This window comes from Quercus robur, chromosome 9, assembly GCF_932294415.1.
Source record: "Quercus robur chromosome 9, dhQueRobu3.1, whole genome shotgun sequence".
In the NCBI taxonomy this organism is placed as follows: Eukaryota; Viridiplantae; Streptophyta; class Magnoliopsida; order Fagales; family Fagaceae; genus Quercus; species Quercus robur.
This window is the reverse complement of record NC_065542.1, coordinates 16999020-17020155: the sequence shown is the minus strand read 5'-3', so window position 1 is coordinate 17020155 and position 21136 is coordinate 16999020. Positions and strand designations below refer to the sequence as shown.

Here is a 21136-nt window from a genome sequence, read left to right as displayed (position 1 = left end):
AATATAACAACATGAACGAAATTGACATGACACTAAAAGGTTAGGAACCAAATTGACACAATTAAAAGATTAAGGACCAAATTGAAATATATTGTAAAAGATAGGGACCAAATATATAGTTTACCAAAAAAAAAAAAGACTCAACAAAAAAAAAAAAAAAAAAGTCTTGCCCTGTTTAAAAGACAAAATTTAGGTATAGTAAGATTTGTTGTAAAAATGTTATGAAAATATTGTGGACATATTATTTTATTTATTTATTAACCCCTAAATTGCTGCGTCATTTTCTGATTGTCGCACATGCTAGGCATGTGAAGCGAGAGTCAAGTGTGATTGATCGGAACATTGAACCGGATTGACCCGAAAAATCGCACCGACGCACATCGGCATCAGTTTCGCGCAAAATAAAACACATAAAAGCTAAGCCCACGTTTTCCCCAATATATATATATATATATATATATATATATATATATATATATATATAAATAGTTAAAATACAATTGAGTTAAAGAGTAGATCGGAGATACATACATTGAATGATCCATAGAGAGAGAGAGAGAGAGAGAATCCAACGCCATTTCTTTTTGTTTCCAAAAACACAGAAAACAGAAAACAGAGAAATGGCTTCGAATCCTTCGCTCCGACCCGAGATTGGACCCGATGGCCTCGCTCGTGAAGCTCCCGTCTTTGCCTACACCGAAAAGGTCTCTCTCTCTCTCTCACTTTTTGTTTGTTTGAATTTTCTTTAATTTTGTTTTTGTTTTTGTTTGGCAGATAATTGAGGAAGAGCAGATTCAGTTAAAGAAGTACGTACATTTCCCCAATTCATTAACTATTTTTTGCTCTTCAATTTATACTAAATAATCTTTATTTTCTCATAGTGCTTTGTTTGGATGCTGAGAAAATCAACAAGAATCATTGATAAGTTTTGATCGAATAACCTATTTTGAAGAATCTGATGGAATTTTTGAATAATGTGGAGGTTTTGTATTAAGCACAGAGTATTTGGTTAAAACTATAGACAATTTGCTAAAAATACTTGGTTTAGTTACTCAACCTCTGTGATAGAATTTGGCGTGTTGTTAAATGTTAGTTGTAAATTTTAATGTTGAGGAGTGAAACAATTTAATGATAAGTTGATTGAGTACACACATGTTGTTAGGACAACATAAGTGTCCGTTTAGTGTAAGCTTATAAGCTCAACTTTTAGCTTTTTACTTTTTATGTACAACTTTTTAAAACTTCAGCAAAAAGTATGCTTTGGCACACTTTCAGCAGAAAGCTAAATAAGCTGTTTTCAAATGGATACTAAAGTTGGTCAGAAACATGTTAGAGGAAGGTAGTCTAATGGGAGTGACAAGATAGTTAGACAAAGGTTTTGGAGGTGCGGTGGTCGCCGGGTCATTTTTTATGTTGCTAGTGGCTATGTTATTTTAAAGTTAGCAGTGAAATAGTTTCTAGTGATGGTTGTGAGTTCATACTGTAACTAGTAGTGCTTGTTTGATGATCCATGGCGGAACCTAAAAATTTAGTAGTAGTAGTTGTGCTGCTTGCATTCTAGATGAGGTTGTGGTATCTGTAGAGTAAGTATTAATGCAAAGGTAATTGTGGTGGTAGAAACATGTTGATAGTGATGTTACTGTGGTGGCAAGATATATAGGTGGCATGCAAGTTTTTATTTATTTTATTATTTTATTATTAATGTTTGAAGTTTTGTGCTCGAACTGGTTGAATTATCAAGGTTTGAGAATGAATAAATTAAAAAAAATATGAATACGCAACAACTTCTCAATATGTTTGAATTGTTTTGCACTAATGATTTTGAGTGCTTTGACAATGGCTTTGTATTGCTGTTTCTTTTAACATGTACTTTTTCTTAAAAAAAGAAGCGAAATTATTTAGTGTTGTTGGTATTGGTTTCCTTCATTACTTTTAGCTGTTAGGAACTTGGTGGTTCCTAAAGGGGATGGTTGGGAAGTGTATGGAAATTGACTTGATTCGAGGCAATCACCTTCCAAAGAATTAATAGAGAAAGACATGGAAGATTATGAGAGAAGGAATGCACTAAGCAAGAAGCTGGTTATTCTTTATTCAATGCATAATTGAGAATTACAATCATGTATACATAGGAGACTAGCTCTAATCTCATTGGCCCACATGGCTCAAGATAATTGGCTAGTTAATTCAACCTGTGCTCTATCGATTAAACCATGTGTTAAATGAACTACATGTGATCAAATCCTAGCTAACTCATCCTAATCTCAATTAACTAACTAAATGGATTACAACAATTATTTCAATACTCATATCTTTACCCACATGTGGGTTCCTAACATTAGCTGTGTGATTAATGATTTAATTAACTGAATACCTTAATGTTCTCTGCTTTATCTTCCCAGATACATTGAAGAAAATTATACCAAAATTCGTGATGTTGAAAGAGAATTTGCAAATCTCTCGATGGAGCTGAAACTCACCGCCGGGCCAAAAAAAGCAGGTTGGTGGGTTGTCATCTTTAGTTATTCTTGTATTTTATAGTAATGAAAATTTTCTTCATTAATGTGCATAGTTGATTGATTTTGTTGTTGCTATCACGTATGATGCATGCCTTAAGCACTTGAACATTTGAGAAAGAAAATAGAAATGTCAACGGAGAAAATTCGTCTTGCGAAGCTGAAGGAAGAACAAGCACGAAAGGTTTGTCTATTTAATAATAGATTGAGCTTATTTATTTACCCTTCAGATGATATAATTACTCTCTGGCATCATATAAATAGTTTATCAACTCTCCTTTTCTGCTTCCTAAGTGCCCATGAAAGTCAAGAGTTGTTAACACTCTTAAGTCAATCAAGCTTATCGAGATGGATAAAAATAACTAGTATAATTTTTCAAGTTTTGATGAATTATTACAAAATGCTCTTAGCAAATGTGACCAAGTTTCAAGTTAAATTTGATAATTTAAACAGTGAATACATTTCTATACACAGCTGGGAAGGATGAAGTACATGCATTATTCTCAACAAAAGTTTCTTTAGCCATACTGAACTAATAGAATTACATGGATTACTCCATAAGAGTCATATGTTGTATTTCCTGTTCAATTTTCTAATAGATTGTTCTTTTATGTACTTCAGGTGTGGGAAGCAGCTTCACAGGCTGTGAAGGATGAGGAAGCAATCAAGCAGAAGCTATGTGATGACTTGAGCCAATTGGTACATATCTCTGTTAAATTTGTATATGAATGGTTTCTGTTAGACTCCCCCCAACCCCTTCCTCTTTTTGACACTATCGTGTCTGATAGGTTGAAGAAAGCAGTAGCACACAGTTTTCTAGACTGGAGGAATTAAAAAGACGACTAGAAGCCTTGAACCCGAGTAGATCATCCACCTCTGTCCCTTTTGTAAGTTCTCTTGTTATTTCTATTTGTTATATTTATATATAGTGAATGGCTTGGATGGGACCCTGTGCTTATAGATTGCCTGGAGTTTCTGTGATTTGATGGTCAGTTAGTATAACATAACATAGATTTCATGTCATGGCCTTCTGAGGTGATGGGCATGTCATTTCATTATGACATTGCTTTTGTAAAGTGATTCTTTAGCACTTTGGTGTTTTTTGCTTCATTTGATCTGGACAGAGTATTCTACTGTACAAAGTGCAAAAATGTTTAATGAACTTATAAATACTTATAAAAAAGAAGAAAGGTTTTTTTACAAATATATCTTTAAATTTCTCATTGAAAGTTCAAACCTGTGTTAAAATGGGTTTGCGCTGCTTCTGTCTCGGTTGACTTGTAAGGATGTCTGAAAAGTAGAGCAGTGCATTTAAGGTAAAGGAATGGCTTGGATGGGACCCTGTGCTTATAGATTGCCTGGAGTTTCTGTGATTTGATGGTCAGTTAGTATAACATAACATAGATTTCATGTCATGGCCTTCTGAGGTGATGGGCATGTCATTTCATTATGACATTGCTTTTGTAAAGTGATTCTTTAGCACTTTGGTGTTTTTTGCTTCATTTGATCTGCACAGAGTATTCTACTGTACAAAGTGCAAAAATGTTTAATGAACTTATAAATACTTATAAAAAAGAAGAAAGGTTTTTTTACAAATATATCTTCAAATTTCTCATTGAAAGTTCAAACCTGTGTTAAAATGGGTTTGCGCTGCTTCTGTCTCGGTTGACTTGTAAGGATGTCTGAAAAGTAGAGCAGTGCATTTAAGGTAAAGGAATGGCTTGGATGGGACCCTGTGCTTATAGATTGCCTGGAGTTTCTGTGATTTGATGGTCAGTTAGTATAACATAACATAGATTTCATGTCATGGCCTTCTGAGGTGATGGGCATGTCATTTCATTATGACATTGCTTTTGTAAAGTGATTCTTTAGCACTTTGGTGTTTTTTGCTTCATTTGATCTGCACATAGTATTCTACTGTACAAAGTGCAAAAATGTTTAATGAACTTATAAATACTTATAAAAAAGAAGAAAGGTTTTTTTACAAATATATCTTTAAATTTCTCATTGAAAGTTCAAACCCGTGTTAAAATGGGTTTGCGCTGCTTCTGTCTCGGTTGACTTGTAAGGATGTCTGAAAAGTAGAGCAGTGCATTTAAGGTAAAGGAAATAGAAATAGAAGAGATTAAAGAAAGAAGAGTCCGAATTTGGTAAGGATGGGGCGTAAAACCCATCTTTTACACCGTTTAATAAGAGATTGCTACATCAGTATTTTACTTAAAATTCAATACATCTTACCACTTCTAATAATATCTCAATAAACTCCCAATTTGATTGGATTTATATATGGGTATTAGAATTGATTGTGTGTGGTTATACTTATTCTCAAATATGTGATAAGATGATATGACTTGTTGGGATTGAAGGGGTAAAACATGGGTTTTACACTACATCCTTACTGAATTTTATCTCAAGAAAGAAAGCCTTAGTAATTACTTGATCTGGCATTCATTGTTAAGGACTTTTCCATTCATCCACCGAGAAACTAATGTAATCTGTCAGTAGTTGAAAAATGGATTAGAGCTTACTCATTGTAATAATGCTCTCTCATCCATCTGCTTTTACTATATCTTTTCCTTCTTGTCCTGAACCTAAAATGGGTGGGTGCAGGTTTACGCTCTTGTACATCTCAACCTAGTGAATTTTGCTAAACGTTTGTTGTTTCATAGTTTCTACTGTTTCACATTATAATAACAATTTACAAGTGTTGAATGTTAAATATTGGGTGGCATTTGAATTTTCATATTTTCACTCAATAATGAACTGGTCAGTTTCAAGTCATGTAGTTATTGTTCTTACTGCCCATGAGTCCAACCCAAACCTGCTTGTTGCTTGTTTTAAACTATAAGTATTGTTCTTGCCATCCATTAGTCCAACCCAAAAAAAGATTTTTTTATTTTCTTGGTACATCTTGATTTTGTGATGCCTAAGGATAGGAGGACAACTGTTTTAATTCTGTCATATGTTGAAGTATTGATGTTCAATATATTCTACCAGGGATGATAGGTTGCATCATATTCGTTAATTTACATAGGAAATTTATGTTCAATGCTGAATCAATGTGACATTTTCTGGGTTAGAAATATCTGGTTCTACCAAAGTTTTTGTCCTAGGATGTACACTGTCCAGACCGGATGCACTATATTATATCTTTTATTAGGTTAAAAAGCAGAGCCCAAGTACAGGTTACTAGACCATTTTCTGAGTATGATACTTTCCTTGGGTTGACCATAGGTATAACTCTTGCAGATGGGTGTAAATTCTTGCAATTTCAGATGAACACTTTTATATTTTATCTGTTCTATAATAGATATGTCCGTTATGCATACGCACATACATGCATTTTAATTCAGATTCACCTATATAGATGGAAAATTGATTTTCTGATTTTTTTTTTAATTTTAATTTTTTGTTTTTGTTTTTGTAAATGATCATTTAAGCTACAATGGTAAAACACTGACGATAGCACCAACTATGCCTCTCCCCAATGTCTTTGTACTGCATATTTGCGTTTGTCTCAGGGTGGGGGGGGGGGGGGATTGTTGTTGAGCTTGCTGCTATTACCTTTGTCGTTATCATAATCTTAACAGGGTTCATGCATTTTATTGAATGCATTACACAACATCCATCATGGATCTTGTGCTGATATCATAAGCACTGATGTATACATATCAGTGGTAGTAAAACGATGTTAAAAGTTAGCTTTTGGAATAAATGTTTTAGGATGGGAAATCAGTGGGACCACCCCAAAATACCACAGTTACAAATGATTCAGTTCCTCAGTCAACAGAACCACTTGCTGGAGTTACTGCAAATGTCCCTAATCAAGGAAATGGTGGAAATGTTACAGAGATGAATGGGCAAAATCAACAACCTTCTACTGAGGGAGAAGGACGAGGGAGGAAGAAAAGTCAGTTCCAAGGAAGAGGAAAGGGAATCGGGGCTGTGCCTAAGGGTAGAGGATCTCCCGCACCTGGCTGGACTGGGGCTGGGTTTGATGTGGATGGTAGAACATAGGAGCACCTCTCCAGATTCTTTATTAGAGCCATAGTACAAGACTCATTGCTTCTGATCTCACTGGGTACATTCTTTATTTGATGTCTTCCATTTTTTCTATTCTTCTAAATGCTCATAGCTTGTTGATAAAAAATGCAATATGACCTTTCTGAATTTTATTTGGTGCTTGAAGCTTATGCACCAATATAATATTTCAAGCAAGAATTAAAGAACACCATTTTTCAATATTTCTCATCATTATGATTAAATTCGGTTTTCCTTCTTAATTTGGTGAATAAAATTAATATACCAATATGCTTGTTCAGTGATTAGCCTTTGAAAGGCCAACTCCTGCTCATGGTAATCTTCATGATCACAAAATTCTTATCAATGTGATTGCTTGAACTTGATTTCCCAGTCAACTTATTAGAAAGGCTATGAATCCGATCATTCTTGTGTTTTTGTGCAAGTTTTATCTATTACTTTGCAGTATCATTGCTGAGGTGATTTAATAAATGCAGTTACTCCTTGTTTTTGAGGACTAAGCTGGGTCTATCAAGGTCATGTTGTTATCTCTTCCAAGTGTTGAAAAGATGGAGAAAAATGGGGAAAGAATTTTGTAGAAGTAGGAATCTTGACGCGGCTTTGGGGTAATTGTCCTAATTTCCCAAATTATAATTAGCTTCCTTTGCTAATTTCACGCGGTTTGAGTGATTTATTTATTTATTATTCTTTCACACTTCAATTTCGGCCGTGCCTCAAATGCAACTAAATATTTACATTTTTAAGAACATTTTTGAGATTAGAGCATTTCGAGAAATACTTACCGAGTGAAAGCCCTTCTTAGGCGTTGTACTCTGTTGTGGGTTTGAATCCAAGAATCATTCTTTCCCAAAATTGAAAATTAATAATAAGATTGTTTACCAAGCATCTCTACCAAACCTCTTAGAATTTGAAGTATTGTGTACTGTATACAAACTTTAATGCTTCCACAAAATCTCATTTTGCGTCCAAAAATAGTTTTAGAATTCAAGCAAAAAACTTGATTCTTTCTCAAAATAGAAAAAGAAAAAGAAAAAAAAGAAGCAAAAAACTTGATTGTCTAGTAGAATTTATTCTTTTAAGTCTTCTTATATGATTGGTATGTTAAAACATTGGAAAATAAATGAGTTGGGGGAGAGGGGGATCACCAATAGCATTTGTATGGTAACTAGTTTTAGCTTTATCGGGAAAACGAGGAATGTGTTCCTCTCATGGAGAAATCTATTAATGAGGGATTCTATTGAACTTGGAAAGATGAATTTGAATCCATTAACTCAATTTGATTTAGAAGAATATAAACGAATATGATTAGAAGATTTTATTACACCACGGGTTAACCCAAATTTGACTCCTCATAATAGCGGATTGTGTCAATCAAGGGTAATTATTGAGTACTTCCGGAATACCATAAATGTGTATTTTCTCCTCTCACATAAAATTGTGAGTCCTATTAATTAAATTTATGGTGGGACCCACAATTCATGTGAGAGAGGAGAGTACGCATTTATGGTACTCCCGAAGTATTCAATAATTTTCCATCAAGATGAGGCAAATAAGCTAGGTAAAAAACTTTTAGAATTTTCTATTTTTTTGGTAAGAGTATACAAGTCTTAAGAACAATTTTGTAGTTTCCACTTCTCTCTCTCTCTCTCTCTCTGTGGTAAACTAAAAATTTCATTCAACTAAGAAATAGAAGAAACAACAAGATTAGGACGAAGTCTTTTAGAGTACAATCCATACAGATCCGAAAGATATGCATCCAAAAGATCAAATGAGGGAGAATTAAAAAAAAAAATCAACAAATTGCCTAGTTCCCATTCTAGCAAGGGTATCAACATAGCTATTAGTCTCCTTATAGCAATGATTCACCTTAACTAGAGAAACTTGGGAAATCAGGAGCCTGCAATCAGCCATAAGAGAAGAATTAGAGGTGTTAGTAGTTTCCAAATTGTTTATTAAGTCAGCAATTACTTTAGCGTCCAAGTCTACTTCTAGGGCATTTATTAAAAGGTTTTTTGTATATGATTAACCCATCCCTAAGAGCCCATAATTTGACTAAGAAACTAGTGGTATTTCCAATATTCTTAGAAAATCCCTTGAATTAGTTGCCTAGCTCATCTCGGAGAATACTATTCCTCCTGCAAGGCCTGGGTTACCTAAGGAAGATCCATCAGTGTTAGGTTTAAACAAACCCAAATAAGGTCTCTCTTCCAATCCTTTTAATCGCAATCTCTCTTCATCAGCTCCTTTTCCATGCAGTAGAAATATTACATTCTTTTTGCTAGTTATTATGGGTGTTTTTACTTGTTTTGGCTGTGTACGTATATTTTTTTGGCAGATGTGATACAAAAGTACTTAATTATTGTTTTGATATTAAATTTCCATCATTTACCTATATTAAACTATTAATTAATTAATGTAATTTAAAAAGACAGGTCATACTCATAATTTTTTTTTTTTTGGTAGAAAAGGTCATACTCATAATGGCTTGACCAGAACCTATGAATACTCAGGGTACTGGTCATTTAAAACAAACATTTAAAGAATTCCAGATCTAGATTTCATTTTACCCAATTTTGTAAAAAGCATCAATCTTCAATTCCATGTACCATATGTGAGTGTAAATGCCTGTTATCTATCTATATAATCATGTATGAATACTCAGGGTACTGGTCATTTAAAACAAACATTTAAAGAATTCCAGATCTAGATTTCATTTTACCCAATTTTGTAAAAAGCATCAATCTTCAATTCCATGTACCATATGTGAGTGTAAATGCCTGTTATCTATCTATATAATCATATATGACCTGGAAGACTATTTATTTCCTCAACTGTGAAATATTGTGCTCATAGTCATAGTCATAGTCATATCACAGTATCACAAATAATGCAATAGAAATAAAAATAGTTAATGCTCAACCAAAAAAAACACACACAAACACAAACAATTATCATTAAATAGAGATGTTGGATAAAGTTATGTTATCAGAAAGGAGCACAGTACTACACGCCCGACTGACCTGGTCACGGTCTAACTGGGCTCTGACCATTAACAGATATAATTGATGAAAATCATAATAGTGATAATACATACATTGACTATATATATTCAGCCAAAAAAAAAAAAAAAAAACATTGAATAGATATTTAATTAGTCTGAAACAGTCACCTATAAATTCAGCAATAATTGTTCAACCTACTCTACTAGTCATGACGCTGGTCTATTTGATTTATTCTCATAATGAACTCTACCTTAGAGTATATAGGCTATGCAGCCCAATCACTTGTGTAGTTACCATCACTACAGTGAAGACTTAGATTCAAACTGGAATTATGTAGAACAAGAACAAGTACTGGTGGGTCAAGCCAGGTTGATCAACATTTCCATTATCATCATCTAATAACCTGGATTTTCTAACATAGCCTTCAATGATAAAAGAGGAGTATAGGACTATTATCTTATTCATGAGATTTCTTACATTAAAGATAGCTAGCTAACCCTCCTTTTTTTTTTTTTTTTTTAGAGTAAAATGTGTTGGCACTTGGCACTTGGCACATGCAATTAATTCTTTTTGTGATTTCTATTGACTATTGAGTATTGAGCTCCATCATTTATGTTAGCCGTGTTATTATTATATAAAATAAAAGAAAAAAAATTAAACCAAAAAAGAAAAAGAGCCACGCATCTTCTCTTATTGCTGCTTTAATTATACATCACCTTAAGGGCATGACAGAGATACCACAGCTTACTTTATAATTATACATCACATTAAGAGCATTAAAGACATACCACAGATTATATGATAGAAAAAAAAAAAAAAAAAAATTTGGGGGTGCACACATATCCTTTAATAACAACAATAAGGTTAATATTTAAAAAAAAAAAAAAAAATTAAAAAGTAAAAAAAAAAAAAATTAAAAATAAAGCTCAAGGGATGAGTTCTTGGGTTTAAGTCTCCTAACTAACCATCTGTGATTACTTCAATAATTTTTTCTTGATAATTACCCAATGTGCATAGGATACACACTTGCGGGTTAATTAAGTGTTCAAATTTCTAAGAGTCATAAACTCTAATATTATTAAAAATTAATATAACAAATGCTTTTCATTATTTTAAGCGAGTCTTTGACATGTCATGGAAAAAGAGGGAAGATTACAAATTACATAAAGACACCATTGATAAGGATGGTAGGATGGTGTTTATATGCATAATCTCAAACTAATGTCATTCGAGTACACTCCCAAGATAAATAGACATATCAACGAGTTTTAACTCAAATAACAAGAAGTTTTAATTTTCAAGTGAAACTCACATAAAAAAAATATGTAACAATGAACTATGGACAAGCGATATTTATAAATTCACTTTTTAACCATGTGAGACTTAGGTCATGGGACATAGAAGTTTTTTATTATTATTATTATTATTATTATTATTTTACCTAAGGAGTAATTATCATTGATATAATGGAATTATATGTCATTGCATATTTCACAGCGAAGAAAATTGTTCACTCCCTCTCAAAAAAAGAAAAAAGAAAAGAAAAGAAAATTGTTCACAATCAATTGCATGTGATGTAACCATTTTTTGCTTCTTTCAAGCTTTCAATCAGTTTCTGATTTATGGTATGTTAGTTAAGGATTTGGACACTAGTTCTGGCTCACACATCACCTCACAAGGAAAACGCATTCAATGTCATCTTGCTTTCACAATTAATGTTAACCCCGTTACCCACAAAAAAATAAATTAGTACTTCATGAATAATGACTGAAGCTATATCGATCTTTCATGTTATGTAACGTCATTTCCTTTCGTGCAACAGAGATGGCATCTTCTTCCTTTGCCTCCACCAAACCCTAAACCATCGTTAATTCACTTCTGTGTCTAAATAAGTGAATGGTACAAAACTTTTACAAACTTAGATCACATATATGATATATAACACAAACTTTACCCCAAATAAATAGCCCACATCATTAGTTGGACAAAGTCAAATGTTCAACCCCTCAGCTCAGATCCATTATATCCCATAAGGCCATAATTATTAAATCACATTTGACCAATCCATCATTATCATCACATGCATGTCAAGTGCATTTGCATTTTAAAAATTCCCGCCCAATTTTCATATTTGATTATTGGTAGCTAGCACACAAGGTTTCTCACTGCAGTACCAAGTTTTCTTTTTCTATCCAACTTGATCATTTGATTATTTTTTTTGGGTATATTTAATTTCTTTAATTTGTTTCATACTCAGTATCTACAGATAATTAAATGTAAGAATTCTTTAAGCATAACGTTAAAATACCAAAATATTTTGAAACCAAGATTTCATGAGAACTTATGAATCACTAGACCAACTCTTTGAATTTCACTACTATGCCAAGTTGCTCTATAGGATATATATATATATATATATATGCAAGATTATTGTTGAAAATATTAATCGAAATTATAATTTTATAACACCCCAGCCAGTGGTATCAATCACCTGTTCTCATCCTGGGACAAAACAAAATGATCAGATAATTCAAGGTATGGTAGAAATTTAGAAAATACTCATCCAAATTAAATAAAAATGTTCCTGAAGGAGTAATGGACATAATTTTTTTTTTTTTTTTCTGTCTCATCTATTTTAAATTTTTCTCAGAATTTTTTCTTCTTCTCTTTCTCTACCAAGAGGTACAGGAACTTTTAAGTCCCACGCTTATCTAGGAGGTATACATTCAATGTTTCACTAGTTACTACAATTTTTCCCTGACCAAACCCCTCTGGCCAATGTAGTAATGTATTGAATCCTTAAGAAAACCCTCCAGTTTGAATTCTGGACATGGTACAATAATATGCTGAGACTTGACTCTTGAGACAAGTTGGAGAATGAAATCAAGTACATGAAAAATATTTTTTTTTTCCTCCTACTTTTACATCTAATCTTTAAGAGGAAGATTGCTGTAACTAGTTTATAACAGCTAGTATAAAAAATTAATTACTTTCTTATGAAGGGAAATAAGATAAAATAATTAAAGTGATAGAAAAGAATATTATTTTGTCAAGAATTTATGACCAAATATAAAATTTTAGAACTAAATATCCTTTGTTATTGTTATTATTTTTACTATATATATATCGTACACGCAACGTTAGTCTATAAGCAATGTTAGCATTTAGTAATAATGTAGTAGGTTTCTCAAAAAAGAAGAAGTAATAATGTAGTAGGAGACTTCTTGCATGATAATTTAGAATATTTCTCTCTTCAGTCTTCTCATATTCAATTTATTATTACCTTGCTTTCTATCTTTCTTTCTTTTTTTACTGGCTTATTTTTAAATGAGAGATTTCAGCGATTGTAAGTCATCTGGTTTCAAAATAAAGGAATCTTTGCACTTAATCATGTCCCTAGATTCTTTTATTCTCATCATTTTAACCTCTTGACGATCACAGCCTTCTTTAATAATCTAATAGGAATCTAATAATTATATATATATAGATAGTAGACATAAAAAAAAAATTTAATTTTATATAGTAAAATAAATTTTATTAGTTAAGTTAATTAGATCAAAGGTTGAACACAATTCAAAGATTGGACGTGAAAAAAAAAAAAAAACACAGTAAAAGAAAAAAGAAATGCATGTATCAGCCAAATTTGAGCATTGAAGTTGATTGAACATCAATAAATTTTATTTACAATGAGCTATAAGTTACTGATTTATTGAAAATTGTCAAAAATTTTGGATCGAATGCCAACTTTAAATTAATATCTCTTATTAGTTATTATGGTAAATTCCACTAATATACCCTGAGATTTGGACAAATACCAATCAGTTCCAAAACATTTCAAAATTGACCAATTTGGTCCTTAAAAAAAAATTTAATCGCTAACCCGTTACCCTCCGTTACTTAGTTTTCTCTCTCTCTCTCTCTCTAATCGCTAACCCGTTACCATCCGTTACTTAGTTCTCTCTCTCTCTCTCTCTCTCTCTCTCTCTCTCTCTCTCTCTCTCTCTCTCTCTCTCTCTCTCTCTCTCTCTCTCTCTCTCTCTCTCTCTCTCTCCAAGCTGACCTTTCTCTATGACTCACCCTTTCAATGTCTCTTTCTTCTCTCAGGCAATGGCAATGGTGTGCTCTCAGGTAATGGCATTGGTGGGTTTGTTGTGGGTTTTTGAGTTTTATTTATTTATTTGTGTTTTGTGGCTAGAGGTGGTGGTGGGTTCCAATCTAAGGTAGATTTACAGTAGTGTGGTTGTGGGTTCCGATGTGGTGCGTTGGTTTGCTATGGGTTTTTTGGAATTTTTGGATTTGGGTTTCGTTGCTATGAGTTTGGCTAGGGTTTATGGCCAGTGGTGGTGGTGGGCGATCTAGGGTGGATTTGTAGTGGGGGTTGTGGTGGGTTTCAATGTGGTGGTGGGTTTGTTATGGATTTTTGGGATTTGGGTTTTGTTGGATGATTTGGGTTTTGTTGCTGTGGGTTTGGCTGGGTTTTGTGGCCAGTGGTGGTAGTAGTGGGTTCTGATATAGGGTGGATTTGTAATAGGGGTGGTGGTGGATTGTGATGTGGTGGTGGGTTTGCTATGGGATTTTTGGATTTAGGTGGGTAAAATTGGGTTGTTAGGTAGTGTTTGGATAGTTGATGCATTTTAGCGTTTTATGTTTTTTTTATTTTTATTTTTTTTATTATTTTTTTTATTGACTAGCACCTCTTGCATTGTTCATGGGACATGACAATGCATTAAGGCAAATGAATAGTAACCCACACGTGAACAATAACTTTTTTATTATTTTTTTAATTATTTTCAGTATTCAACAAAATAAATGGTATCCAAATGCACCCTTAGTTTGCTATGGTAGTGGTTATGGCTAGTCTGAGGTTAGAGAGATTGGGATGATTGAAAAGAGGAGAGAAGGGAAACGCAGGAGGAGAGAATCACAGTGAAAGAGAGAGAAATTAACAGAGGATAACAAGGTTAGGGATTAAATTGTCTTTTAAGGACCAAATTGGTCAATTTTGAATGACTTGGATCTAGTTGGTATTTGCCCAAACCTCAGAATATGTTAATAGAATTTACCCTAGTTATTATATTTATATTCCTCCCATAAAATACCTATAAAAAAATTTATAAAAAGGAACGGTATCTAAAAATACAATCTTTTTCTCTGCTCATGGATGCAATCATGCAATTTTTGTTTGGCCTTTTGGACTAACATGTTGCAACTTTAGGGACTCTCAAGAATAACATCCACGTTCATGCGTAAAAACACCATGCAATCCATCTTTTAAACCGTTGTCTTATTGCTATAGCTACTTTACAAACGCAAACTCCCATGCACTAAGAACGAAATTCTATATGATTCTCTTTACCATATATTTGTCCTTTTAATCCTAAACTAGTTTAATTTAATGCTTTTAGCAAAGCAGATATACTCTTTTGATAGTTGTGCTGAAAATTGAAAGTATCCAATTTATCATTGATTAATCATTACTTTGTTCTTCTTCATCATCATCATTCATCACAAACCATGTAGAATTTAAATAATATTCCCGAATGTGAATGGGTCTAGATCAATGTCTAACTGTTAGATCATTTCTAAGTTCTAACATACCCTTAAGTTTTCTCACTAATAAAAAATATTTAAAATTTAATTTTGAGTCATATTAATAGATGCCCTTAGGACAATTGTTAATAAACTATAATAAGAAAGTTTTGACACTATTTTCATGTGAAACATAAAAAACTGTCAATAACATTTATTATTTTATTATTCTCCCCCAATAAATTATTTCTAAAAGTAGCTCTTAATTTCTTAAAGTAATGCCCATTTGCCTTTAATTTATTGTTATTATACACACACATATATATATATATATAAATGTAAATATAAGGGCATAAAAGTAAAAACATCTATTTTCTTTTCCATTTTTTTTTGAAAACCAAACTAAGGGAAAGAAGTAATTACTTTTTTTTTTTTCCTTACAACTTCCAAACATACTTCGATAAAGATATTTCCTTTTTCCAGTCCTCATATTTACCATTTCTTTGCTATTTTCTTTCCTTTGCTTTTAGCCATGTACAAACAAACATTCTACGTAAAAGAGACTGTTGACTATGTTATATATTGAACCGATGTCAGTTCCCAATATGCTAGTCCACTTTTCAGAATTCCATGCTGTTTACTAACAGTTTTAATGGCTATACCAAAAGATACTGGGGCCTTTTGTTTTTTCCTTCATTTTTTTCCCAATAGTTTCTATTAATCCATTCCACTAATGCCAAAATTGTGTCACATATTGATGACACCAAGGACAACACTATAATTGATAAAAATCCTTTCCAACTTTGAAGTTATTCAAAGCTTAAACTATAAACTATTGTATATTTTTTTTAAAAAGAATAGAAAACAAAAGAAATGGATAGAGTCATAGTGATAGAGTGTGTATTACTAAACAACTAATAAATTAATTAAAAAAAATTTAAAAAGTGAGAGAGAATACAAAAATATACAAATTGGGTAGAAGAGAGAGAGAAAGAGAGAGAGAGAGAGAAGAGATGGAATGGGATTCCTCTGCCAGAGTATGGTATTCTTTTGAGAACCAATCAGAAATCTAATGCTGTCGGGGAGTCTAATCCCACATAGACAATCCTCAAACAATCTCTCTTTACAAGTCCCAACCCTACCAATAGCATCTCATCACGTGAATAACCCATGTGACCCATCTGCACCCTTGTCTCGCAAACCCTTTTTTTTTGGTTGTATTTTGCTAACTACGTACGGATCGAACACCAAAATTCCATAGCCATTTCATGCATGAGGGTGTCCAACATGTCCTCCTCTATCTCCATTACTATTCCTTCCCCTTCTTCCTCAAATGCCATTTCACTTTGGACCTTCAAATCTTTGTCAACCAAGCCATCTATGTCTTCTAGAACACAACATTTGGCTCGTGGGAAGCTTCCAATTTTCTTACACAATGTGTCAATTAGTTGTGACCCTAATTGCATGTGACAACAACAATCGTGACCAATAATTAAGCTAGCCGCCCATGGCTTCATGTTGATGTATGGCTTCAAAATCTCAACCAAAATTTCATCAACAAGATTGAATAGTAGTTTTCGATTGCACTCGTACCCCAATTCATGACTCGTAGTTGTAGTATGTTGAGAGTGTTCGAGTTGGTGGAAGATAGATGGGTCTAAAGGGTGAGATGGAGAGAACCAACTGGTGAAGGACACAATGGTATCTTTGTCTATGCCAGTACAGCTTAGTATATTGGTAACGTACTCATGATATTCGGCTCCACTAGCTCCGGTAGTGAAGACACCGTTAGATCTGTCGTCGTTGATGCTGCTTTCTTGGGTTTTGGGCGTGTCCGTCTCTTCTTGTTTGTACTCTTGGCTCGAACAACTAGATAACTGTGAACCACGTTTTGGTTCTTGAGCATCAAATACCTGAGACAATGTTCCCACAACACAGTAACAATAATAAGTTAACAGATCAATGCAAAAGAAAAATTAACAGATAAGACTTCGTTTTGGTAGAGTTCATTTTTTTACTTAAAAAAAAAAAAGAATATATAACCTTTTAAATCATTTTTCTTTTCAAGTTATAACTTTATTTTTATATAATAAATAAAAAAATTAAATTTATTATCAATTTTACTATAAAATATTCTGTAATGAAATGTAATTGATATTGCTTCAAAAGCATAATAATAGTATAAGTAAATATTTGAATTATTTTTTTATTGTTGATGACATATTAGTATATAAGCTTTAAACAAATAAAATTTATAGTATTTTTAACAATACTCATAAATTAAATAAATTGATAAAAATAAGTTCATCCAAATTCACCTCATAAATTACTAACCAAAATTACAGGAAAAGTACATTTAGTACTAGGTCATGAAGAAACAAAATAAAGAAAAAAAATGAAAAGGGAGTACCAATACCATCACTCATAAATTAAAAAAACATAAATTAAATAGATAAAAATAAGTTCATCCAATTAAACCATAAATTACTAACCAAGATAACAGGAATAATACATGCAGTACTTACTAGTTCATTAAAAAAACAAAGTAATGGAAAAATGAGAAGAGAGTACCTGTTTTTGAGGAATGTTGGTGGCTGGTGGTGAAGGGTCTTTTTTGACTGGGACACGAGTTGGGACATTGATGTTGAGAAGCTCACTTGACAATGGTGTCTTCTTGCATTTCTTGTCTGGAATGTTGGCTCTGGTGGCTGTTTTTGATGGACGAACAAATGGTTCTTCTTGCTTGTTTCGGATTATATCCGATGTCTGTGGAGGCTTCTTTAGCCTCTGATTGAACCTTTCAGTGCCACTCTTTTTACATTTCTGGATTGATTTCTGGTCCTGATGATGCTCTTGCAATGTCTGAGGTTTAGGCTTCACCGAGACTTTAATGGGTTGTGGCTGAACATTGAGTGGTTGAGGTTGTAAGTACAAGAACTTTGAAGAATGAGAGGCTTTGTCTTTGGTGGGTGGTGGTGTTGTGCTTGGTTTACTCTTGGGCTCAAAGAATCTGAGTCTTGGAGAGCAAGAAGGTGTACTTGAGTAGTACTGCTTGCCTGGACTTGATTCTTCTACAACTTTGTTGAACCCCTTTGAAGCTTTCTTGGATTTGAATTGGCTAACAAGCTCATTTCTTCCTTGAAGATCTCTGTTGGCGATAGTGTTTGTGATGTCAAGTCCAACTTTCCTGCTAACTTTTTCTTTCATTTGCTTCACAATTTGCCTAGCGTATTGGCTTGGACTTTTGTTGTTCTCATCTTCATATACTCTGAGCTCTCTCCTTCTCAAATATGAAAACCGAGAGAACTCCAAGTCGTCACTAGCACTCATGTTCTCCTTGTTAATTTGAAGTGAGAGTCTGTGATGATGATCCACGTCCGATCTTCTAGCTGAGGATATTCTAGGAGTCTCTGGCAAAGAGCAAGTACCAGTAATGTCATTGAATTCTAAGCTATTTCTTGGTCTACATTGGAGGGGTTGCCTTGGATGAAGAGGGTGTGAATGTGACTTTGAAAGAGGTTTTGGTGTACCATGAGTTGAAGAAAAAGAAGAGGGTGACTGAGTTTCAGGAAGAAGGTCAAGACCCATTAGTCTTGCTACTAAATTTGGGGTCTTGGTCCCAGGAGAGTTGCTGATTTCTGAGGAAAAATCATTTGGAGCTCCAGCTTTTGGTTCTGTGTGTCCACTTGTTTTAATTTGGATACCCATCTGGATTTTCAAAATTTATTAAGATATTAGAGGTTCAACACCATCATTATCACATCATACCTCACTTTACAAAATAATAATAATAAGAATCTTAAGGAAAAAAAAAAAAAAAAAAAAAAAAAAAAAAAAGAAAAAAAAAAAGACAAAGGTGGCTACCTAGCTAGCTAGAATAATTTTTTCAAAAAAAGTTTTGAACACAATAACTTACTTGGATCCCTCTCAAAAAAAAAAAAAAAAAACTTACTTGGATATCTAAAAATTTTTCTTCTTCTCTTTCTCTTGTAATATATGACAATGAAACCTCATGCGATTCCAAGCTATTTCTCGGTGCTTCAATTCCTGTAATACAAAAAAAAACACAAAAATATATCAACAATGACAATCAAACCTCAGCCATAAAATTTTAAGATATATGAATAATCAAACAAACTAGTCAAGTCATTTTCAAACAGACTAGTCAAAATCAATCACATGAATCATAAAGTTGAAATTTGAGAAAGGGAGCGTTCTAACTTCTAGCTACCTTTGGGAATAGTGGGTACAAAGGTAGAGTTGAAAGATGGCTGTTGATGATGTAAACCAAACTGAAACTGATGGAAATCAAAGAACTGAAAGACAGCACTCATGCAACCAGAAAAAGAGGAGGTGTCTTTCTGATCTCCTCCAGTAACACCAGTATTACTCTTGGAGTTGGAGGATCTTCCACCCCAATGCTTTTCCCTGCCCATTACTGTAGACCCAACTTCTCTCTTGCTTTTCTGTGGGATGGTCTAGAAAAAGCTTCTCTCTAAAAATGGTAAAATCAGAATGAAATGACACAGTAAATATGCAATCTTTGCTCACAGAGAGAAACTTGGACCACTTGATATGTGAGTTGTATACGAATGAATGAGAGAGAGAGGGAGAGAGTGTTTGAGAAGCTAAAAAACTTGTGGGTTATGATGGTGAAGAAGCGAGAAAAACGGATCCATAAAGCACAAAACAGCCAGATTTGATTTTGAGGAATTAAAGTACGGTTTAGTTATGAGGGGTGGGAAAAATAAAAAAGGAACTGAGTACAGTAAAAAGTGAGTGTACTATGAACTAGTATCTCTCTCTCTCTGTGACTGAACTATCTCAAAGTTCTTTTTATCTTAGGTTTTTTTTTCACTCACTCCCACGTTTAACCAGACCAAAACCAGTCTATCTCTCTCATTGTCATTGGGAATTGAGATGGGTAAAGAAATGAAGAAGATGACAGATATCAAGACGAACCTCTCTTTGTTCCTAAGAGAGACACGTCTCTGATAAAAAAAAAAAAGAGAGAGACACGTCTCTCTCTCTCTCTCTCTCTCTCTCTCAGCTTGTCTTGCAAAATACAAAGCTATCCCATTCCCACACACCCTGGTTTTAAATATAGATGGTTTTATTGGGGATATGCAATATATGTAATGTAACATAACACCCTACTACTTTAAAATTGTGACGTAATTATATCCTGAATATTATTATACTCTTAGTACTAAGAATTTTTTTTTTTTTTTGATTAATGGCCAGAAATTTTTGCTACCCAAACACACAACCCCCTTATCCCATGCACTTAGTACATGGGGGGGTATTACTTGGATTTGGGAGTTTGATTTTAGTATTAAGAATATTGGAGTTTAATTGGTATTTTTTGATTTGTCTAATTGAAGTATATTTAGGGCTCAAAATATTTTATCTCCAATTATCAAATTATTTAAAAATAAAATAAAATAAATCCTCTTGGTAGTATTTTTTTTTTTTTTTTTACTTGTATGCTTTGCAGTGTGCCCTCTCCACCATCTACTCCATTAAGAAATAAAATTATAATTCAACACGTTTTTTTTATATATACTAGTTGCTAACCAGTGCAATGCACAGGATAATTAAATAAAAATTAAAAATAGTTATTTTTTTTTGGAGCAAAAATTAAAAATATTTATTTTGCTTAAAGGTCTATAACTTGGCTTAAAAAATGTATGACTTGAAAATGATTGAAATTGAATGAAAATAAGGAATTTTATAAAATAAAGGTTTAGAAAATTCTTTTTCTTTCATATAATTTTTTCCACGTAACACATACCGGTGTGGCTCACAACATCTTCGCTATTCTATGGTGATGACTTCACACAATACTCAACAAATATCCACAATCAATATAATCTATGTTTTCTTGGTAATAGATCTACAAATTGCATTCTCATATTCTCCATTATCTGGAAGGCAATTGAAGTAATGATTGTATGTAATGTATAAATTTTATTATATTACAATATAAAATTATTTTGATAGATGATCAAAATAATTAAAATAAAATCTAAAATTCTGAAATTTTTTGAA

The 21136-nt window shown here is 33.0% G+C and overlaps 2 protein-coding genes across 3 annotated transcripts; one reads left to right on the top strand and one right to left on the bottom strand.

The window, feature by feature from the left end:
• Positions 1-503: 503 nt before the first annotated feature.
• Positions 504-7360, top strand: LOC126699327 (uncharacterized). Of its 2 annotated transcripts, XR_007646773.1 has the most exons (8): positions 504-704; positions 775-806; positions 2400-2497; positions 2615-2697; positions 3135-3212; positions 3302-3400; positions 6237-6594; positions 7031-7360. XR_007646773.1 is itself a non-coding variant. In XM_050397076.1 (7 exons), the coding sequence occupies exons 1-7, from the start codon at positions 537-539 to the stop codon at positions 6528-6530; spliced, it is 852 nt and encodes a 283-aa protein (XP_050253033.1). In that variant the 5' UTR covers positions 504-536; the 3' UTR covers positions 6531-6778. The 2 variants fall into 2 exon arrangements, 1 of the variants encoding a protein (XP_050253033.1); XM_050397076.1 differs by lacking the exon at positions 7031-7360 and having other exon boundaries at positions 6237-6778.
• Positions 7361-15988: 8628 nt separating this feature from the next.
• On the bottom strand, positions 15989-20155 carry LOC126699570 (uncharacterized). The gene is made up of 4 exons (XM_050397470.1): positions 19317-20155; positions 19038-19132; positions 17657-18793; positions 15989-16998 (listed from the first exon to the last, which is right to left on the bottom strand). The coding sequence occupies exons 1-4, from the start codon at positions 19519-19521 to the stop codon at positions 16315-16317; spliced, it is 2121 nt and encodes a 706-aa protein (XP_050253427.1). The 5' UTR covers positions 19522-20155; the 3' UTR covers positions 15989-16314.
• Between the last annotated feature and the right edge of the window lie 981 nt (positions 20156-21136).

What these genes read in the sequence shown, in the direction of transcription:
- LOC126699327 (XM_050397076.1), top strand. Translation starts at nt 537, where the DNA reads ATGATCCATAGAGAGAGAGAGAGAGAGAGAATCCAACGCCATTTCTTT. An exon ending in GAGCAGATTCAGTTAAAGAA is followed by an intron (nt 807 to 2,399) that starts GTACGTACATTT and finishes TTATCTTCCCAG; the next exon opens with ATACATTGAAGAAAATTATA. An exon ending in CGCCGGGCCAAAAAAAGCAG is followed by an intron (nt 2,498 to 2,614) that starts GTTGGTGGGTTG and finishes GCATGCCTTAAG; the next exon opens with CACTTGAACATTTGAGAAAG.
- LOC126699570 (XM_050397470.1), bottom strand. Translation starts at nt 19,521, where the DNA reads ATGGGCAGGGAAAAGCATTGGGGTGGAAGATCCTCCAACTCCAAGAGT. An exon ending in AAAAATTTTTAGATATCCAA is followed by an intron (nt 18,794 to 19,037) that starts GTAAGTTTTTTT and finishes TTGAAAATCCAG; the next exon opens with ATGGGTATCCAAATTAAAAC. An exon ending in CCAACATTCCTCAAAAACAG is followed by an intron (nt 16,999 to 17,656) that starts GTACTCTCTTCT and finishes ACATTGTCTCAG; the next exon opens with GTATTTGATGCTCAAGAACC.